Source organism: Pseudophryne corroboree, chromosome 1 (assembly GCF_028390025.1).
Source record: "Pseudophryne corroboree isolate aPseCor3 chromosome 1, aPseCor3.hap2, whole genome shotgun sequence".
Lineage (NCBI taxonomy): Eukaryota > Metazoa > Chordata > Amphibia > Anura > Myobatrachidae > Pseudophryne > Pseudophryne corroboree.
Genome location: NC_086444.1, coordinates 575575391 through 575598680, shown reverse-complemented (window position 1 = coordinate 575598680; position 23290 = coordinate 575575391). Strand labels below are relative to the sequence as shown.

At 45.9% G+C, this 23290-nt stretch overlaps 1 protein-coding gene across 2 annotated transcripts in view; it reads right to left on the bottom strand.

Moving 5' to 3' along the window:
• Positions 1 to 15640, bottom strand: part of LOC134899817 (prostaglandin reductase 1-like) — an 86519-nt gene extending 70879 nt beyond the window's left edge. The window contains exons 1-2 of one of the 2 annotated variants that reach the window (XM_063914199.1): positions 15503 to 15640; positions 7226 to 7341 (exon numbers count right to left, since the gene is read on the bottom strand). In XM_063914199.1, coding sequence (XP_063770269.1) covers positions 7226 to 7331 — 106 coding nt within the window. In that variant the 5' untranslated portion in view covers positions 7332 to 7341; positions 15503 to 15640. The remainder of the gene's footprint in view (positions 1 to 7225; positions 7342 to 15502) is intronic. The other variant, XM_063914200.1, reaches the window with a different exon arrangement.
• Positions 15641 to 23290: the final 7650 nt, after the last annotated feature.

Sequence of the window (23290 nt, the reverse complement as noted above, 5' to 3'; positions counted from 1 at the left end):
TGTCAGTTTATGTAAGCCACCGTCGTTACATTGTCCGACTGTACATGAATGGCCCGATTTCTTAGAAGATGGGCCACCTGAAGAAGACAGTTGTAGATGGTTCTTAGTTCCAGGATGTTAATCGGCAGGCCGGCTTCCAGACTTGACCACCTTCCTTGGAAGGTTTCCCCTTGAGTGACTGTGCCCCAGCCCCGGAGTTTGAATCCCGAACCTGCAGCCCTCCAGAAGATGAGCCACCAGAGGAGTGAAATCCTGGCTTTTGATGACAGACGAATTCTCTGGTGCATGTGTAGATGAGATACTGACCACTTGTCCAGGAGATCCAGTTGGAAGGCCCGAGCATGCATCCTCCCATACTGGAGAGCCTCGTAAGAGGCCACCATCTTCCCCAAAAGGCAAATGCATTGATGAACCGACACCCGGGCTGGCTTCAGGACATCCTGGACCATTGTTTGTATCACCAACACCTTTTCCCCGAGGAAGAAACACCCTCTGCACCTCCGTGGCGAGTATCATCCCCAGAAAAGGCAACCTCCGGTTTGGTTCCAAATTAGATTTTGGAAGGTTCAGAATCCAACCGTGGACTCTGAGTAGGCGGGTTGTGAGTACAATGGACTGCAGCAGCTTCTCATTGGACGATGCCTTTATCAGTAGATCGTCCAGATACGGAATGATGTTTACCCCCTGTTTTCGGAGTAGAACCATCATCTCCGCCATCACCTTGGTGAACACCCTTGGTGCTATAGAGAGGTCGAAGGGCAGGGCCTGGAAATGACAGTCCAGTAATGCAAAACGGAGATAAGCTTGATGCGGTAGCCAAATTGGAATGTGGAGGTACGCATCCTTGATATCCAGGGATACTAGGAATTCCCCCTCTTCCAGACCAGATATCACCGCCCTGAGAGACTCCATTTTGAACTTGAACTCCTTCAGAAAAGGGTTCAGTGATTTTAGGTTCAGAATGGGCCTGACCGAACCATCCGGTTTCGGTACCACGAAAAGGTTCGAATAGTAACCGGTGGCTTGCAAATGAGGAGGTACTGGCACAATGACTTGTGCTTCCACCAACTTCTGGACCACTGCTTGTATGACAGTCCTGTCCGCCAGCAGAACTGGCAAGCCTGATTTGAAAAATCGGTGAGGAGGGAGATTTTGAAATTCCAACCTGTATCCCTGGGACACAATATCTATCACCCAGGGATCCAGGCCAGATGATACCCAGATGTGACTGAACTGTCTGAGCCTCGCTCCCACTGGCCCCACCTCCAGGCCGCGCGGTCCACAGTCATGTGGAGGACTTTGGCGTATTGGAAGCAGGCTTTGTTTCCTGCGAAACTGCTGCAGCAGGTTTCTTGGATTTAGCTCGACCTCCCCTAAAGAAGGTATTGGACGGTTTGGCCTTTCTAGGCTTGTTAGACCGAAAGGACTGTGATGCTGATAAAGAGAAGGATTTCTTCGGAGCAGGTGCAGCCGAGGGAAGGAATGGAGACTTACCCGCTGTAGCCGTGGATATCCACGCATCCAAAGCTTCCCCAAAGAGAGCCTGACCAGTGTAGGGTAGGGACTCCACACTTTTCCTGGATTCCGCGTCGGCCGACCACTGGCGCAGCCACAGTCCCCGACATGCTGAAACAGACATGGAAGAGATCCTGGCAGCCATGGAACTCAGGTCTTTCATGGATTCTACCATAAAACCTGCTGAATCATGAATGTTACGCAAAAACAATTCAACATCACCCTTATCCATTGTATCCAAATCCTCAAGTAAGGTGCCTGACCATTTTACTATAGCTTTTGCAATCCATGCACTAGCAATAGTGGGACGTAATATGGCCCCTGAAGTGGTGTACATTATCAATTTTTCGATCAGCCGACTCCTTTAAAGCGGTAGATCCCGGAACAGGTAAAACCACCTTTTGAGAGTCTGGACACAGATGCGTCAACAATTGGCAGGCTTTCCCATTTTTTCCTATCCTCCTCAGGGAAAGGAAACACCACCTGGACCCGTTTAGGGATCTGGAATTTTTTCTCCGTGTTTTCCCATGCTTTCTCAAATATAGCATTTAATTCTAATTGACGGAGGGAAGGTTAGCGAGGCTTTCTTATTTTCAGTGAAAAAAAGCCTCCTCAACCTACTCAGGTGTTGTATCATTAATATTCAATACATCCCTGATAGCGTCTATCATCAATTGGACCCCCTTTGCAAGAGAGGCTGATCCCCGCAACAGTACCGTCTGTGGTATCAGAATCGGTATCCGTGTCATCTTGCATGACATGAACAAGCGCACGTTTGTGGTGGTATATAGCGGAACGTCCTGAGGTACCAGAATCGGGCCATACTGCCATAGAGTTCTGTAATACCTGGGTCGCGGATTCATTACTTGCAACCCTATCTGAAAAATCCAAGATTTGATAGAGGAAAACCACTCAGGTTCCCTTGCTGGAATCTATGCTAAACCAGTGCTATCCTGATTATATGGAATGGGATCATCCTGGGAGGACAAATCCTCCGCAGCATATGACAGTGTCCCTGGACATAGCTGATGGAAACCACAAAACACCCGACACACACACAGGGGACGACAGAGTTTCACCCCCCAAGAATGGAGGGACCTTCTTTCTCCTGATCAGCGCTGTGCAGGCAGGAAAATGGCGCTGAACGCTGCTGGGTCCGCTCAGAGGAGAAGCGCCGCCCCCGAAATGGCGCTGTCTTCCCGCTCTTCATCTGATTATACTGGCCGGAGGATTGATGCTGGCTGAGATCCTGGGATCCCGACAGGCTTTGTGACCAGCGTAGGGTGTAAGCGCTGGCCCAGGGCGCAACTCAACGTGCCGCACTATGTACCACTGAGCCATCCCGGAGCGCAGTTTATACTGCGCTCCTACCCTGCTGCCTCCATCTTCACACCAGCCCCCTGCTTGCAAGGGGGGTCGGTGTCTTGCCACAATCTTCAGCTCTGTAATGGGGTGGTGGCATGATGCTGGGGTGAGCGATACCCTGTGGTGGGGAGCGATCTATCCCCTCAGGAGCTCAGTGTCCTGTCAGCGGAGTAAATGGCTCAGACCCCGCAGGTCCCCCAGTTAGTCCCACGCTGCAGGGAGGCTGTTGCCAGCAGCCTCCCTGTAAAAAAAACCTCTAAAATAACTTTTTACTAGAAAAGCTCTGGAGAGCTCCTCTAGCTGTGACCGGCTCCTCCGGGCACATTTTCTAAACTGAGTCTGGTAGGAGTGGCATAGAGGGAGGAGCCAGCCCACACTCTCAAACTGTTAAAGTGCCCATGGCTCCTGGTGGATCCATCTATACCCCATGGTACTAATGTGGACCCCAGCATCCTCTAGAACGTAAGAGAAATGACTGGTGATTAGTAGCATCCTCTAGGGGGAGCTTTAACACATCCCTAATAGCCAAAATGAGGGGCTCAATATCCTGAGTGGGGGTAGGATCCCCACTTACAGGGTCCACATCATCCTAGATATCATCATCAGTATCTGAGAGTAGTGCAGGTAAAGCACGTTTATGTGAACCCTAAGTAGACGGGGGGGGGATGGTTAGCAGTGAGACTTGCCACTGCTTTTTACAGTTCCTGAGTCTTATTAGCATTTGCAGTGAGCTGAGATGACATATCAGACATCAAAGTTTTGATAGCCCCCAACCAGGAGGGCTCTGGACTCTCCCCCATATTGTTAACAGCATTCAGAGATGGCTGACTACACTGCTGATATGGAGTCAGATGAACTAGGAGAGAATCTAGCCTTACATACACTGCATGACTTCTGTTTTACCATTGTGATCGGAAAAACAAACAGGTACAGTACACATACAACACAGCCTAATATTGATATACTGCAAGCATGCCCTAGTGTATGTGAGAGGAGACATAGAAGGGGGGGGACCCAGGTGCACCCAGTGCTGCACAGTCCCAGTGAGGCTGTCAGCGTTTATGTAAACACCATGAGACTGTAATTTGATAAAATCCCTCAGAGGGATTGTTATTGTGCAGTAATATAGCGGCTCTCCCCCTCTCTACCCAGTACCAGCGATCCAGGGACTGTTTTGAGGAGCTGTGGAGGCATACTTGCCTACTCTCCCGGAATGGCCGGGAGGCGCCCAAAAATCGGGTGACCCTCCCGGCCCCCCGGAAGAGCAGGCAAGTCTCCCGATTTGAGGGGTCCCCCCTGCTCGTCCGCCCACTTTGTGTGTACAGTGGGCGGTACGAGCAGTCGATGACGCGATTCTTGCTGAATCGCGTCATCATAGCCACGCCCCCTGCAGTGTAATGCCGGTGATCGCGGCATTACAGAGTGGGGGCATGGCTTAAAGGAGGCGTCACCGTAACCCCGCCCTTGCTCCGCCCCCAGTCCACCCCCTCCTTACGTCACAGCGCTCCCCGGCCTGCCTGTTGAGCCGACCTGGCTGCTCTCTTCCGCAGAGAGCAGCCAGAATGTTGGTAAATATGTGTGGAGGCTGCTGCTATGCAGAGGAAGGCGCCAAAATGCCTCTGAGCCTGCTCTCGTGTAGCTCCGCCCCGGAGCTACTTTGTATATTTATAGTGGCCATGTCTCCCAAGAAGTAAAAACCTTACATAAATGCGTGGTTTACCTTAAGTAGCCAGCCTCACACAGGGGCTATAGCAGGCCCCCCCCCCCAGGAGGGATCCATTGCCACACCCGCATTTTGAGCAGCACAATAAACCGGGCGATTCCCCTAGCGGGGCCCCCGGTTGGTACTCACCACCGATGATCACCTTCAGGCAGCATTAGGGGTGTGCGACATGCTGTCGCTACGACAGCCAAGACGCCATGCCCCGCTGAACAAACAGCCCCTCAGGACGGTGGTCCTGCAGCGGGGAAGCGGGTCTGCACCTCAAGAGGCCGGTGACCGCCCAAACAGCATATCGAAATTAAAAAAAAAAACTTTAAGAAATTGAAGAAAAAGTCTGGAGCTAGCAGAGTGTGCATACTCTCCTGAGGGCACTTTTTTCTAAACAGAGTTGTAGGAGGAGGCATAGAGGGTAGGAGCACACCCAGTGGAAGAAACTTAAAGTGCACTGGCTCCTTTGGACCCGTCTATACCCCATCGTACTAATTCTGTCCCCAATATCCCTTATGGATGCTAGAGAAATTATATATATGTATATGTATATATAAATTTCTGTTAACATTTATCATCTCTACCCTGAGATACATATAATATGCCCATTATCCCTCAGGACCAGTAATATATACTCAGTATCAGGCCTATAAGTGTAACCAACTATTACACATTCAAAACAGTACTTCGTACATTTAATGGACTCACATTTGATAATTTAGTTTTTTTTCTTTAAACACAAAAAAACGCAGAAATAATAGACAATATACATGTTAATTCAGTCCCACAGCAGTACATTATTTAATGCTTTCCTCCTGCAATGACACTGCCCCCAAACCACACCAAACTAGCCACAGAGCACAAATGCAAAGAGCAAAAATGGCTGCTAGGCATTGATCCCCCTTCTACAGCCCTGCCCACACACCCAGAAATGCCTCCCCAATATTAAAATCTGTAAATAAGGTGCCAATTCCAAAGATATCTTCATCATTCAAATTGTCTGAAAAATCGCTTATGGGCCCTACACACTTGCCGATACCACTAAACGATATGAACGTTCTCATTCATTAATGAACTAAAACTCGTTCATATCGTTCAGTGTGTAGGCACCAACGATGAACGATGCACAGCCCGGCGTTCGTTCATCATTGGTGCCGGGTCGCTTATGCATGCAGGCCAATATAGTCAATCTTGTCCATATTAGCATGCACTGCTATGGAGATGGGGAGAGTGAAGAAACTTCACTCCCCCCGTCACCTCCCCTCCCATCCTTCTTTCCCCCCTGCCATTGAGTTGCCCGTATCGGTCGTCGGGCAGCTCGGCGACAGCTCGGCTGATGTGTAGGGGCCATATGTGTGTACACTGAATTTCGTTTGTCAGGGCTCTGGGAAGTTCAAGGCAAATTGCTCATCATAATGCATTAAATTCACAGAGAGCAGCTATAGGGCTGCCCCTGCACAGCATGAAACATTAACATAATACGCACGATGGGCAAAAAGTGATGTGAACAGGGCTGGTGGGCTGGTGGGCCGGTCCTCCGGCTCCCTGCTGTAAAAGCTCCTCCGCTCCCCTTGCCCATCTCCATGGGAATGGAGGCGTGCCGCGAGTCCACGCCCCCTGACTCGGGGCACTTCCCGCCCGTTTCCATAGATGATTGTGAATGTGTCAAATGGACAGAACTACTGTATGTTTCGCCCATATTTAGCAAACATAAGAGCAAGGGAGATCAGATATCTCCTGCCTTGTGAGCAACCACGCCTACTGGAGATATCCCCATAGTTATGTGGATGGGTTAATGAGCTATTTAACATACTCTGAAAAAACGCTTAGAATGTCAGAGCTTGCCTTGTGTTAGCTAAAGTCATCTTCAGATTCCTTATGGGAATGGCTGCGCATGTTACACAGCTTGCTCTAAACCCAGAAATACATTTCTAGCATTAGTTATCACTTTTATTTATTCTTACAGCCCTGAAGGGTGGTCGTGGCTAGGGCTAACACCCCATTGTGCCTAACCCTAACCCCACCGAGTGCCTAACCCCCACCCCCTAACCCTAAAGCAAACCCTGATACTCACCTTCAGGAGGTCGGTTGTCCGTGTTCCAGCGCTGGTCTCCTGAGTGGTATGAGGATTCTGACGTTGGTCACATGACCGCCATCATCCCAACTGCCAGCATGCGAACACATCCCCTTGGGTCTAGACACTGAACATTAAAACATCGCCCTGAAAACAGATTTCAAGTCGCTAAGATATGAGGTTATAAGGAACGTTACTTTTGGGAGCATTGCATGGAACATTTTTTAATAGACCCCTTTCTCACAAAAGTGGCAGTGGATTCTTGATAGACGCTGAATAAAACATAACAAACTATTTACTTTTTATTTATTGTTAATAATGCTATACTATATTTCTCATATCTTTAGGTCTTAAATGTGACTTCAACACAAAATATTCATATTCTATCTAAGCAGTTACTACTCTGGAAAAGCCTTCAAATCACTTCAAATGCTGGCACACGAGTCCATACAGGAGACTGCAGTGCTAGGGCAGTTCCACAGCATTTCTTCGTATTTTCTGGTGTACAGGGGGCATTACAGGCATATGAATTCCCACTACACCTGCTTATTGTCCCTTACCTCCATTTTTTAGGGGCGGCAGCTCTTTCTCTATTAGCTTGAAATCCTCAGGTTTTGGTGCACCATCAAAGTGCTTCACCATAATCCATGACTTAGCTATAACCATCTTTATTCACCTGTGAATGGGAGAGCGAGATTACTGTAACAGCCAAAAACAGGAGACAAAAAATAGGGGGCACCAGTCTTGTCAGCAGTGGTAAACTATTTGCGGCAATAAGAAATTCCATAGCGCCCAGTTGTATGAAGAAACATATCCAGTGACAGGTGCACCGATAGGCGCCTGTCCCTGCAATGTGTAATGTAAAGTGATCAGCAATCACTTTACTTGGTGCTGCAGGACCGTGAGTGGCCCACTGTGCACTGAGGTCACCTGATGGCCACTGACGCATGCGTTGTTACCCATAAAATACCCATGTGACATATATCCCATAGGCTATAATGAGTAACATTCACTTAAAATGGCATTAGCTAACGGGGACAAGCTTGGTAGATCTATGCGGGCTGGTATTCCGATAGGATCTGCTGCTGAACCCTTTTAATATGGGATGTAGTCAAGATCCCGGTGGCCGGGATCCCAGCCACCATAATGCCGACAGGGGGCAGAGGATTATTCCCACTCGTGGGTGTCCACGACATCCATAGAGTGGGAATAGAACCTGTGGTGAGCGCAGCAAGCCACCAAGCCCACAAGGGACTTCGTTGCGCTTGCTCCCCTGCCAGCCGGGATCCCGGCATCGGCATGCTGACCACTGGTATCCTGAACCCAACCCTTTCATATATCCAGGAGATACTTATATTTTGCACGTACCCCCCGCAAAAAAGACATAAAATATATTTAATAAATATGCCCTTTAGAAATGAATCAGCAATTAGCCAGTTATAAGAGATTATTTAGTATTTTGGATATCAGATTTTTCCATATTTTGGATTATTTGCATTCCATAATGCGATATCGTGGTGTTAGGAACCAAGTCTAAGCACAGAATGCATTTATGTTTCATATACACCTGATACACACAGCCTGAAGGTCATTTTATACAATATTTTTAATAATTTTGTACATCAAGCAAAGTTTGTGCACACTAGACCATTAGAAAGCAAAGTTGTGAGTCTCAATCTGTATTGGGATGATAATGATAACCAGCATGTACATTATGGGGTATATTCGATAAGAGTCGGATCCATTCAGACATACATTTGTCGGATTTGAGCCTAATCCGACTGTCGGAACACAGGGAGCTGCTGGAGCCACACATCACAGCCACCCATTGCCGCTCTGCAGGGAGAGAGGTGCCTGGACGGGGGTCGGCCGTCAAGGTACCTGCCAGCCCCGCTCCCCTTAGCCCGCCGCACCACTCCCCGTCTCCTCACCTCAATCCGACTTTATTTAAAGTCGAATTGATATTGTCAGAAAGGGGGCCAAAACCTGTTGGATTTGGCCCCATTTCCAACAGAAGCATGTGGATCGGCGGCTATTCCACCGATCCACGTATTTTCCGACAAGTCGGGAATTCCCAACTTGTCGAAAAAAAACTGCCCATATTGAATAGGTCGGAATCCCTTCCAACCAAAATCTGTCAGAAGCTGCCGTCTTTCCGACAAGACGGCAGCTTCCGACAGCTATTGAATGAATACACCCCTGTACCAGTGATGTCATCCCAAGTATGGCTACTGACCTACTCCATACTGTCCTGGAGAAGCTGTACATTCTGCCTTACCACTGCCGCCCAGCATCACTGAGGAGCTGAGCAAACTTTTATTGATAAATTGTGGTGATAAGACATTTTATAATATTATTATTGCCAATGCTTGCTATATAGACCACTTAGCATTTGGTACTGCATGTTTAACCTTTATAATTTGCTTCGAAATAATATAGCACTATGTTTAATTACTCTATTTTAAGTAAAATTACCATATTCATTTTCCACTATTATTCAGCAACAATTATTTATTCTGCACAAAACACCTTTCTAACTAACTTATTTGTATTTATTATGTATTGCAATATTTGCAGAGACTGATCTTAATAGCCAAATATTCTCTGTAAAGCTCTGTGGAATATGTGTGCTATATAAAGAACTGGTAATAAATATATGGAGGGGAGAAACTTTTATTATAGATTGCAAAAACAAACACTTGCACACTGGCAATAGATACACATTTTAAGCAACATGGACTATATTTATATTTGCCAGTGTAATAAGAGCTCAGCAGACACAAGTCTCTCTCTTTTTCAGAGGAAAAACAATATTTCCTGATAATTTAGGTCTGATTTATAGTTGGGAGCAAATCAAAGAAAGAAACCTATATATTTTGCAATGCTAGGGGAGCAAATACATTTATTTCTTTGCATGCAGGGTAAATACTGGCTGCTTTTGCATGTAGCCCACACATACTGTACTGGACAGCTCGACTTTTACACTGCAGTTTTATAATTGAGTTTTTAGACATCCCACTTAAATCTCTCCTCTTAAATCTGCCCCACCAGCAGTGCTTTTTTTGTTTTGATCTCAATTCAGAATCGATCCCTATGGGGGTGGGGGAATTCAATTAGCCTCCATAACCAATTTCCACGGTAAAAACAAGGCTTTTATCATGACCTCAGATAAGCCACTATTCAATTGTCCAAAAAGACAGATGATAATTCTCTATAGGTGTACCGCAAATTTCAGTGCATCACCTCTGAGCAGGCAATAGGCTTGGGGAAAATCCCTATTTTAAGGTAAACATGTTGTGATTTGGTTCAGAACCCCTGGGACAGCCCCTGAATGACTAATTAAGCACTTACAGATATTTCTTTTTAATTTGGCAAAAAGGACATGCCATTTTTTAAGTAAAAAAAAACAAAAACGGAAATCATGGAAATTGGGTTATTACTGTAGGTATGGGACAGGTATATTGGGGTGCTTTATGAATGGGACAAGTGTTTTTAGGCTTGCAGTTGGGAATAATGAAGAAGGGGGGGGGGGGGGGTTTGGAAGTTTTTTTGAAAGTGGGTTGAAATGACCCAAATACATACTTATACAAATGTTGTACCCAAAATTTAATTTTAACACTTATTTTGTGAAACACTTGCTTTGTATAGTTTTTTATCTTACGTACTACAGGATACTGGGAATCCATTTAGTACCATGGGGTATAGATGGGTCCACTAGGAGCCATGGGCACTATAAGAATTTGATAGTGTGCGCTGGCTCCTCCCTCTATGCCCCTCCTACCGGACTCAGTTTAGAAAGTGTGCCCGGAGGAGCCGGTCACGCTTATGGAAGCTCCTGAAGAGTTTTCTGCATTTATTTTATCCGTTTGTTATTTTCAGGCAGGACTGGTTGGCACCAGCCTGCCTGCTTCGTGGGACTTAGGGGGGAAGACGGCCCAACCTCTTGGAGTTAATGGTCCCGTTCCTCGCTGACAGGACACTAGCTCCTGAGGAAACTATTCGCAAGCCTCATCACGGCGAGCGTACATTCTCACATCACGCAGCCACCCCTAACAGAGCCAGAAGAGTGAAGAGTGGCGAGTACTAAGGCGTCCCATTTAGCGGGTCTCAGGCCATTATGGCAGCCTGAGGGTACGGAGATGCACGGCTTCTAAATGGGATGGACTGCGTCTCCAGACTCAGTACACAGTGCAGACGCACCGCTTCTGAGGTGAGCCAGTACAAACAGTGAGCCAGTACAAACAGCATAAATTGTATTTTAAATCTGTGTTTTTATATATATATATATATATATATATAATATATTATATTCCCCTCACAGTCTACCCATTGTTTCCAGAGTCGGATTTAGGGGTCAGGCCGCCTCCCCCCCCCAAGCACAATAATATCGGCCGCTGAACACCCCCTCCTATACACATTGCGCCAGGTCGAGACAGTTATACACATTGTGCCTAGTAGTCCCTTATACGTGTCGCACCAGGTAGCCCCTGACACACGTCGCACCAGGTAGCCCCTTATATGTGTCGCACAGTGACGTGCGGCAAGGTCAGTGGCTGGGGAGGCACTGACAGCTAACCAGCCGACCCCCCACCCTAAATAGAAGAAAGAAAAAAAAGTGTAGTCCCCCTTAAATCACTAAAATCAGCACCAGGCTGAACCAGCCAGGGGGAATAATGCCATAGCAGGGGAGACACTCAGTGTGGGGCCCCCCTGCCATAACACTAAACAGACCCCTTAGCCAGTCAGCCCAAGGCTGGAATTCCTCAGAAAGTGGGGACCCCAAAAAATAAAATTGGGTCCCCCCTGCCGAGCAATAACCAGCCCAGTGCTAAGCCCCGTACCCCTGGTGGCGGTGGGTGCAGGGTTCATGGCATGCTAATATTGTTCTTTGCAGCCGGCCTACAGGTCCCAGCAAGCCTGCCCCAGCATGTCGGCACTTGGAAAACCACAAGTGCCAGCATGCCCGGACATTGAGGGGCCCGCTGGCACCTGTAGTCCTCCTGCAAAGAATAGTAATATTGCTCTTTACAGGCGACCTACAGGTTCCAGCAAGCCTGCCCAAGCATGCCGGCACTTGGAGACCCACAAGTGCCAGCATGCCCGGATATTAAGTGCCCACTGGCAGCTGTAGTTCGCCTGTAAAGAAAATATTAAAATAAATACAAAACACAGTTTAAAAATAAAAATGATTATACTGGGTCTTCACTTGGGAGGCGGCGGCCTTTAAGCTCATTTTCAATGCCGCCGCCTTCCCAGGGCTTCCGGCGTCTTCACCTGGTAGGCGGCGGCTATAAAAAAAAAGAGCTTAAAGGCTGCCGCCCACCAGGTGAAGACGCCAGAAGCCCTGGGAAGGCGGCGGCCTTGAAAATGAGCTTAAAGGCCGCCAGGACTTCGATTGGCTCTTCTCTCTTCAGGAGCTCTTCACCGCTCCTCCTCCGCCGTCGTATAAGTCAGCCTGAGGGGGCAGGGCGATGATGCGGCGAGCCCTAATTGGCTCACGGCGGCCATTTTTAATTTAAAAAATGATACTGAGGGGCCATTTTTTTAAATAGGTACCGTTCCGCTGCCAAACTCTACAGAATGGCAGGCAGGGATATCAGATCCACATACCTCCCAACATGACCCTCTCCAGGAGGGACAGAATGCTCTGCTCCTGGACTTCCCTCTTAATTTCTGATTGCCATCACCTGTGGTGAAACACCTTTTTTTATTCATTAACTTGTTCAAATCAGGTGCCGGCAATTAGACATTAAGAGGAAAGTGCAGAAGCAGAGCAATTTGTCCCTCCTGGAGAGGGTCATGTTGGGAGGTATGGATCCATGCATGGCCACCACTGCCGCCCACACCTCCGCCGCATTTGCCCGCATCCAGTGAGTGCTGGCTGGATCCGCTGGCCAATCACATCTGGATCACTGACAGGGGCATGCTTTCATGGGTTGAAACATGTCCCTGTATGAAAGCGGCACTTTAGTAGGTGCAGCTTTCCATTATATTTTCAATGGGCTTTTAATGCCCATGGCTTGGCCCCGCCCCCTGCTCCCACACCTTTCGCTTTCTTAAAGTAATATAAAGGAGATACTTATGACACAGAATATGCCTGACATCGCACCAGGTAGCCCATTATACGCGTCGGTCCAGGTAGCCCCTTATACGCGTCACACCTGGTAGTCCCTTATATACATCTCAACACAAAAAATAACTGCGGTCTTACTTTTTCCTCTTCTGGGAGAAAAGCCTGATCACCTGCGTGGCTGCACACTGCAGTGTCTGTAGCACGCACCTCTCCTGCCAGAATCCCTCTATGTTATCTGCCTGAGCTTAGCTCTGATCCCTGAGAGCACTGTGTGTAAGGCCGGGTACACATCAATAATGTGTTCCCGGACGATCCACCTGCCGATGGGCTGACATATCACACCGTGCATACAAAGTTGCGTGATGCAGTGATACGACGGCACGGTGTACCATGTGGCATTGTACATGATTTCTTTTGAGTGACCGGGCAGCGCAACCAACCAGGAGAGAGCACAATTGAGGGTACACACTGAACGATCTGCAGGATTTGTCATTCCAATTAGCCTGGAAACGACAAATCATGCCGGTGTCTTTCTGGTGTGCCCCTGGACTTAGGCTGTGTGACTCCCAGCAGCAAGGACTGTTTTGGAGCTGTAGTTTATTTTGATCACTGCAGTATGGTGCCAGTGCCATCGCAGATTCTGCAGCATCATCGGGCCGGTCCCAATTACCTTGCGAGACACATGCGGCACATGAGCCATATTTGCCCACCCCGGCTCTAGGGTTAACTTTATTTACTGAAATAGTTTAACTGTACTGAGCAGAACTCAGTTTACTAATACCCCTTTTACACTGCCTGAAATATACAGGGATTTTGCACGGAGGCGAGCAAAATTCCGGGACAGCAGGTGGCGTAAAAGGGTCCTTCTCATGATGTCTCTCCCATAGAGAGGAGCCGCGTGAAGCCAGAGATGGAGCATCAGCAGCGGCGGTCGGGAAGCAGGAGCGGGGCAGTTGTAAGTATTGGGGGGGGGGGTTTGTGTGTGTTTGACAGCGGCAGGGGGCACAGCAGCAGAGGGCACAACTACAGGGGGCACAGCAGCAGAGGGCACAACTACAGGGGAACTGCAGCAGAGGGCACAACTCCAGGGGGCACAGCAGCAGAGGGCAAAACTCTAGGGGGCACAGCAGCAGAGGGCACAGCTCCAGGGGGTACAACTACTGGGGGCAAAGCAACAAGGGGCACAACTACTGGGGAAAATCTACTGAGGGCAAAGCAACAGGGTTCACAGCAACAGAGGGCACAACTACTGGGGGCACAACTACTGGGGGCAAATCTACTGGGGGCAAAGCAACAAGCGACGGGGCACAGCTACAGGGGGCAAATCTGGAGGCATAACTGTGGCCACGCCCCTCCCATATGAAGCCACGCCACTATTTTTGACGGAGGATGCACTAACTGTTTTGCAGCAGGGGGGCGCCAATGGAAAGTTTCGCACTGGGCGCCACAAGGTGTAGAACCGGCCCTGGCTGGGGGTCACGGCGCACGCCGTCTGTGCAGACAGCAGCTCTGTGCTGATTGCCATGCTGAGGCTGGGAACACGGCAGACGCTGTCTATGCAGACAGCTGCGCTGTGTCTGGTGCCCAGAAGCACCAGAGGCTGGGGGAAGCACAACAGCTTCCAGATTGCTGGGCTAGCCCCCAGCGTGATGCTCCGGAGTCCCAAACTGCCGGGTCTCCCAGCGCTTAGAGATGATGTCATCTCTAAGCGCCGGCCCACAAGACACTGCACCCGGGTGTAGTGTAAACGGTGCCAATCCGGGATCACTGCGGTATAAAAAGGGAGGCGTCTCGGGTCTGACCCGGCTTGGAACCGTGTTCTAAATCCTGGGTTAGACCCGGGAATTTGGTGTAAAAGGGGAATAAATTATACAATAGAATATATTTACATATTATAAATTCCATAATAATACTATGTGGCATATTTATTAAAATAATTTTGTGGTAAGTCACTGAAAATGTTTTTGGTGGATCTCCAGAATTTATGTAAGGGGGACGCAGTAGATATCAACGATGCCTGCTGCGGTTTCTCCATTGCCATCATAAAATCCATAATATTGCTAAATATGTCTCTGTATGTTATTATATTATCATTCCAATTGTAGAGCGCAACGGAATTTGTTGTGCTATATAAGAAACTGTTAATTATACCTACGCAGGGTCAATTGTATTTATACTACCAGTTTTAAAATGCATACAGGCTATAGCATTCATAGATTATATTGAAGGGTTATTTAATCCACTAGCTATATTAGCAACTGTTACTAAAACGTAATACTAATTTCAATGCAGAAGAGGTTATTTAACTCCAAGTGCAAATATCTGTATTTTGAGAAAACCAGTGCAAGTTAAATACAGTAGGTCAAAAAGAAAATATTGATAATGAGTTACTTAGTATATAGGGGGACATTTACTAAGCAGTGATAAGAGCAGAGAAGTGAGCCAGTGGAGAAGTTGCCCATGGCAACCAATCAGCACTGAAGTAACATCTATAATTTGCATACTATAAAATGATACAGAGCTGCTTATTGGTTGATGGGGAAATTTCTCCACTTGCTCACTTCTCCGGTCTTATCACTGCTTAGTAAATGTCCCCCTTAGTTTGCTGTGCACATGCAGTATTTCATTAGAAAAGCCAGTGTAAGTACTGTAATTAATGCATGACAGTAATATTATACATCTATCAGTAAATGATACTATGCTGTACAAACACAAATTCTCTTGTGTCAAAGCTTACTAGTAATCCTTTCATCCATGGACTTACCTGTAGGAAGTGATCACAGCTGTTTGTTGCCCTTGTTATGTGGTGAAGCAGTTAATGTATTTCTTATAACCCTGTGGTGTATAATTCCGAATGCTGAGACTATCCCTTATATACTGTCTAGTAAAATTGAGAGGCCTTTCCTCACTCCCCAGGCCCGTCCCCATTTATGGCCCCTCCTCTGGGATGTATAAATTCTTCGCTGTATAACAGAATACTGAATGGGCAAGTGAGCTTTTTGAGTAAAGTGCATCACAATCCCTGATCTACAGCAGAGTCTAATAATGCCAGTGATTCAGGAAGCGTTAACACTTCACTTTTGACACCTCCTCTGTAATGTAGCAATTCCTATCTGTATAGCAGAATGTGAGATTTCCCGGTCATCATTACAGTATTTGTGTCCTTTTTTCCTTTGCTTACAAACCAGAATTAGGATTACTGAGGGAAAAGGGGCAGGGTGAGAACAGTCAACGAGCACAGGATTTACCGACACGAAACATGAAAATGTGTATGACATAGGATTCTCCACATAAACGTAAATCATGACTTCCTTTCCAGGCTTGGTCAACAATAAAGGGTGGAGGTGCTCCCTGAGAGTAAATAGTACTGATGCAAGAAAAAAAAAGAAAAAATGGAAACTGTTTCTTTTGGGGGCAGAGTCTATGTCTAAAATATAACTTTTAATAGGTATATGTTAAAATAAGTAATCTTTAAGGGCATATAGGAAAAGCTATTTGTGATTGTATATTATAAAAGTTCTCTGAAATATGAGGGATACCAATTAGAGTACTATGACTCACACCTGAATTAGGCTCAATGTCAGCTTCCTTCAGTTTTTAAAAACCTGTTACTGATAAGTAATGTGCATCATGATTCCTGATCTATAGCGGGGTGTAATAAATAATGCCTGTGTGTCAGGAAGATGTAGCGTTATGTTACACTTTTTTGTCTAAGCAGAATCTAATATTAAAAGCATGAAAGGCATTCTTGAATGGTATTCTTAAATGAGCATTTTTTTTTACATTATAGTTTTATCATGTGTGTTTTTAATCATGTCTAGAGTTAGTTATACATAGGCTTACCATACTATCCCTTTAAGCTGGGACACCCATAACTTACACATGTTCTCATACCTCCCAAAATGACCCTCTCCAGGAGGGACAAATTGCTCTACTTCTGGACTTTCCTCTTAATGTGTGATTGCTGGCACCTGTTGAACAGGTTAATGGATAAGAAAGATGTTTCACCACAGGTGACGGCAATCATAAATGAAGAGGGAAGTCCAGGAGCAGAGCATTCTGTCCTTCCTGGAGAGGGTCATGTTGGTAGGTATGCGTTCTGTGGCTGGCTTAATTCAAGGCTGCATTTCTCCTGGTTGTAATCAGCCATAGAACCTGTGTAATTCATTAGTGTCCCGGTTTAAAGGGATAGTATGGTAAGCCTACAGTGTGTATACAGATCTTTTTTCAAACATGGGGGTATATTTACTAAAATTCGTATTTGTACCGATTTGGAGGGAGATTAAACACGAATGACATCGAATGTGTGAATTTGCAACTTTTTGAATTTATTACGCCTCATTTACTATGCTGTCGTGTTTTGATTATTTCCATTTTTCGATGTCTATGTCATTCGTGTTTTTCCAAGGTAGAATGCGGCCGATTTTGTGTTTTTGCGGCCGTGTTGTCTGTTTTTTTTCGAATGCGTCATTTTTCGGTTACGGCAGTGTTTTTCCGTTCCCGGCCGCGTTTCTAAGTTTACTTTTTGTCACTCGTCCGTGATTGGTTTGATTCGTGATGGAGGAGTGTCTGTGCTCATTACTATAAAACCGCCCCAAACCGCCCGAACCTCGTGGGTTTAGCTAGTGGAGAGGTGAGAGGAAGTTGTGTTTGGTGTTGGAGAGTTGATAGGAGTTTTTGGCGGTTTTGAGGTGCTTCTTTGCGATTGGTGAGTGCTGTACTGTGTGTGTAAGTAGTCTTGTCATACTTGTTGTGTAGTTGTTTAAAAGTCTGTATAGTTTTTTGTCTTTGTTTTTTTTTTAAAGTCTATTGTCATTGTGTGTGTGTGTGTGTGTGTGTGTGTGTGTGTGTGTGTGTGTGTGTGTGTGTGTGTGTGTGTGTGTGTGTGTGTGTGTGTGTGTGTTTGGTGTGTGGTGTGTAGTGGTAGTGGAGGAGTGTGTTTAGTGTTTTTTTATCAGTGTTATTTGTTGTTTGTCCGGAATATGTCCCAGTCAGAGGTGAGTGTGGTGGAAGAGGTGAGTGAGGTGGAGGAGGTGAGTGAGGTGGAGGAGGTGAGTGTGGTGGAGGAGGTGAGTAAGAGGGAGGAGGTGAGTGAGGTGGAGGAGGTTAGTGGGGAGGAGGAGGGGGAGGTTGCTGCTGCGGCCTCGAGTGAGAGTGACAGTGATGGTGCTGTGGCTCCGCAGCCACACATCACTACAAAGACTGGGCGCAATGTAAAGTTCAGCTATGCAGCTATGCAGAGAATATGGCATTGGTGCGGGAGCTGATGAGACACCATCGTCAGCTGTTTGGCCATGATGCTGCCAAGGTTTCTTCACGCAGGAAGGTAGTTGAGGCAGTTAATAGTGAGGGTGTGGTTAGGAGGACCGAGGAAACGTGTCGTAAGCGACATCAAGCGGCGTGTCAAGGCTAAGATGTCTAAGGAGGCTAAATCAGCCCGCCAAACAGGGGGTGGGCACCCCTTCCGAGCGTCATATCAGGATTTGGAGGAGCCTGTGCGTTCTCTTATTCCGCTAGAAGTGGTTGGTGCGACTCATGTCCGGGATTCGGATCGCCCAAGGCAGGATGGTGAGTTGTCTTTTTTTGGGGTTTTATAATTTAAACATCTGTGCTTTGTCCTTAGTTGTCTGAAATGTCTTCTAGCTAATTGTGATTGTAAGTTGGTTAATTCTTCTAATGTGTTGGTGATGTAGTTTTATTCAGAAATATTTATGTTTTTGTCCTTTGTATTGTCAAGTTAGCAGTTGACCTTGCCCTTTTTCTGTTTTTTTAAACAAATGTAAAATTTTTGTGGGTGTCTTTAAATGAAGTGTGAGTCATGTGTTTTGCGTAATGTTTGTTACATTTTTTTTAATGTAGTTATGGTTATTGTGTGTTGTTCTGGGTTGTCCTTTGTGTGGTTGATGTGATTTTTCATGCAGATTCTAATTTTATGCTTACATTTTTGTTCATATATTTGGGTGTAGTGTTTGGTTGTTAGCACCAAACAAATGTTAAATACAGAACAATATTCTGGTTGCGTTAAGCTACCAAGGTTGGGTTTTTAGTAGTATAATATTGTGAATTCTGCACCTTTGGGTATGGATTGGTTGGTGTAATTGTTTCATAATTTAAGTATACACACCCAATGAAGTCAGGCAGAAAAAGCATAAGCAAAGTTTTGTTTACTTCTCATTAGTGATGAGCGGGTTCGGTTTCTCGGAAACCGAAACCCCCCAAACTTCACCCATTTTACACGGGTCCGAGGCAGGTTCGAACCTTCCCGCCTTGCTCGGCTAACCCGAGCGCGCCCGAACGTCATCATCCCGCTGTCGGATTCTCGCGAGATTCGGATTCTATATAAGCAGCCGCACGTCGCCGCCATTTTCACTCGTGCATTGGAGATAATAGGGAGAGGACGTGGCTGGCGTCCTCTCCGTTTATTGTTGAACTTGATTGCTTTATTGCTTAATTGTGGGGAGGACTGGGGAGCAGCTGTTAGGAGGAGTACAGTGCAGAGTTTTGCTGATCAGTGACCACCAGTTTTATCCGTTCTCTGCCTGAAAAAAACGCTCCATACCATATCTGTGCTCAGTGTGCTGCATAATATATCTGTGCTCACACTGCTTAATTGTGGGGACTGGGGAGCAGCTGTATTATATAGCAGGAGTACAGTGCAGAGTTTTGCTGACAGTGACCACCAGTATACGTTGTCTGCCTGAAAAACACTCCATATCTGTGCTCAGTGTGCTGCTTTATTGTGGGGACTGGGGACCACCAGTATAATTAATATTATGTAGGAGGAGTACAGTGCAGAGTTTTGCTGACACAGTGACCACCAGTATACTATATATAGCAGTACGGTAGGCCACTGCTGTACCTACCTCTGTGTCGTCATTCATTAAGTATACTATCCATCTACATTTTATACCTGTGGTGCATTTTAGTTTTGCAGTTTGCTGACACAGTGACCACCAGTATACTATATATAGCAGTACGGTAGGCCACTGCTGTACCTACCTCTGTGTCGTCATTCATTAAGTATACTATCCATCTACATTCTATACCTGTGGTGCATTTTAGTTTTGCAGTTTGCTGACACAGTGACCACCAGTATACTATATATAGCAGTACGGTAGGCCACTGCTGTACCTACCTCTGTGTCGTCATTCATTAAGTATACTATCCATCTACATTCTTCTATACCTGTGGTGCATTTTAGTTTTGCAGTTTGCTGACACAGTGACCACCAGTATACTATATATAGCAGTACGGTAGGCCACTGCTGTACCTACCTCTGTGTCGTCATTCATTAAGTATACTATCCATCTACATTCTATACCTGTGGTGCATTTTAGTTTTGCAGTTTGCTGACACAGTGACCACCAGTATACTATATATAGCAGTACGGTAGGCCACTGCTGTACCTACCTCCTGTGTCGTCATTCATTAAGTATACTATCCATCTACATTCTATACCTGTGGTGCGCCTCTTTTTCTTTGCATCATGTGCTGTTTGGGGACAATTTTTTTGAAGTGCCATCCTGTCTTGACACTGCAGTGCCACTCCTAGATGGGCCAGGTGTTTGTGTCGGCCACTTGTGTCGCTTAGCTTAGTCACACAGCGACCTTGGTGCGCCTCTTTTTTTCTTTGCATCATGTGCTGTTTGGGGACAATTTTTTTGAAGTGCCATCCTGTCTTGATTGACACTGCAGTGCCACTCCTAGATGGACCAGGTGTTTGTGTCGGCCACTTGTGTCGCTTAGCTTAGTCACACAGCGACCTTGGTGCGCCTCTTTTTTTCTTTGCATCATGTGCTGTTTGGGACAATTTTTTTGAAGTGCCATCCTGCCTGACACTGCAGTGCCACTCCTAGATGGGCCAGCTGTTTGTGTCGGCCACTTGTGTCGCCTTGCTTAGCCATCCAGCGACCTCGGTGCAAATTGTAGGACTAAAAATAATATTGTGAGGTGTGAGGTGTTCAGAATAGACTGGAAATGAGTGGAAATTATGGTAATTGAGGTTAATAATACTATGGGATCAAAATGACCCCCAAATTCTATGATTTAAGCTGTTTTTAAGGGTTTTTTGAAAAAAACACCTGAATTCAAAACACACCCGAATCCGAAAAAAAAAATTCGGTGAGGTTTTGCCAAAACGCGTCCGAATCCAAAACACGGCCGTGGAACCGAATCCAAAACCAAAACACAAAACCCGAAAAATGTCCGGTGCACATCTCTACTTCTCATAATGTTCCTCATATGTCTTCATCACAATAAGGTTTTTGCATAAACATATAAACATAAGGACAATCTTCATATTTCTACAGTACGAAAGAGACGCAGCACAGCCAGGCCACAACCCACACTGCCAAGAGATGCAGATGCTGGCGATGCAGGTAAGAATTTAGTGTATACACATTTTCTGAAAACACATAGAAATTCAGAATTATAATGTTTATATTATCACATAGGTCCTTCTTCATCGAACACCCTCCACTAAGACGACCATCACAGGGCTCGGATAGTCTCCACAAGATGGGTACCAAGAGACGCCGTCTTGAGGCGGAATCTCCACCCGCATCCTCACCACCACAATGGCGCATCTCTACTGTGTCGGCCCAGCCACCACAAGCCATTTTGGCCAGTCCACAAAGCGAGGAACCACAATCCCCTCAGCTGTCTGGTGAGTAAACATAACAATTAATTTTATATTCTTTAAAAAACAGTGTTTGTGCACACCCAAAAAAAAATGTGTTTAAAAAAACACTCATCCTTCTATTAATCCCCAACAGCAAACACATGGGGGTAACGTTAGTAAGATGTTTTTTTTTTTGAGATGTGATGTTGGCCATAGCAACCAATCTTTGTTTTTGTTTTTTTGCTAGAAACACCTACATAAATGTTAAGTCGAATCCGATTGTTTGGCATGGCCAACATCACAAGTTCTAAACATCGCCCACCTTAATACATTTTCAACCATAATTTTGAAATACATTTATTTGCACTATATTTAATCAAGTTTTGGCCACACCAATGACTGCCTTGAACAATGTATGTGTGTATTGCTGCTCAACACATTTAATGTATTGTGTGTGTTTTACAAAAGTAAGCTTCATACACAATATGTAAATGTTGTAATTTTTATATGTTAGAGTTCTTCGTGTTAGCACATTAATTATGGCTCAGAGTCCAACAATTCCCTGAAATTTTTAAGTTTAGCCCACAATCTATTTATCATTTACAACATGAATATTAAGAAGTAATGCATGTTGACGTAAAGCTCAAACCAAACCGATGCAAAATATTAACTAAATAGTGGCTGTTTTCAACCCCATACAGAACCACCCATCATGCCCGAGGATACCCAGCAGGAAACTGACTTGCAGGAATCGTACACACTACACCTGCAAGCGATTGATCCAAACCAGCCAACCACGCCGCAGGACATAACCCAACCACCCGAAACATCCCACAGCCCCCAATTGAGCCCAACACCACCCCAGCCACAAATGGGCCCAGAGTTTTGGTCCAGTTGGGCCACACAACAGGCACAACACTATGCCTGTCTGAACACCGACAGCCAATACCTTGCCTGTCTGCCCCATCATCTGCCTAGACTCAGTCGGAACTCAGGCAGACTGATTGTTCAAGTTGGCAGAGTAGCAAATTCTATGGAGCAGATGAGGGCAGACAACAGCCAAATGCACGCAAATTTACAAAGAATAATGGATGACCAACAGCGGCATCAACAAGCCCTCATACAAATTATACAACATAACCAAGTAATAAACGAAAGCCTCTCCCGAATCATTGCCAACAACACTGCCGCAACTACACAACTCACAGCAAGCCTCAACAACCTGAGCCAAAGCATAAATGTGTTGGCATCACACCAACTAAGCTCAAGCTCAGGAACAACCACACCTAGCCAGACCCCAGTTACCTCCCCAGTTAGACGATCCAGCAGAACCAGGACCAATGAACCATCCCAATCCTCTGCACCCAGCAAACAAAAAACAAAGAAATGATCAAGGCTGCAGCAACAACTACAGTATGTTCTTAGAAAATTACTAATTATCTAATTGATTCACTCAAAATGCCTGAGATTAAGGTAATAAACTAATCATACGCAATATGTGTAATGTTTCATTTGTTAATGACTGACAGTGTAAGTTTCACATTTTATTGCCTAACTGTAAACAACATGAGAAATAACAAACAATAACGCATCACAAACAGAATTCAGACCTATCAAACATTTTAGAATTGGTGTTAGCCAAGGTTAATTATGAATAAATAAGACTTACCGGTAAAATAACGCAGAATCACTTCTTGCCTTACATGCCTCCCTACATCTGTACTCACACTGTCGCCAGATGTATCTAACTCACCTACTTGCTGACTGTTTTCTTCATCACCAACATGTGGCAGGTGTTGGAGCAAACACATGTTATGAAGAAAACAGCAGCAGAACACAATCCTAGTCACCTTTGAGGGACTATACAACAAAAGCCCTGCAGACTTATCCAGACACCGAAACCTAGATTTCAGCACCCCAAAACATCTTTCT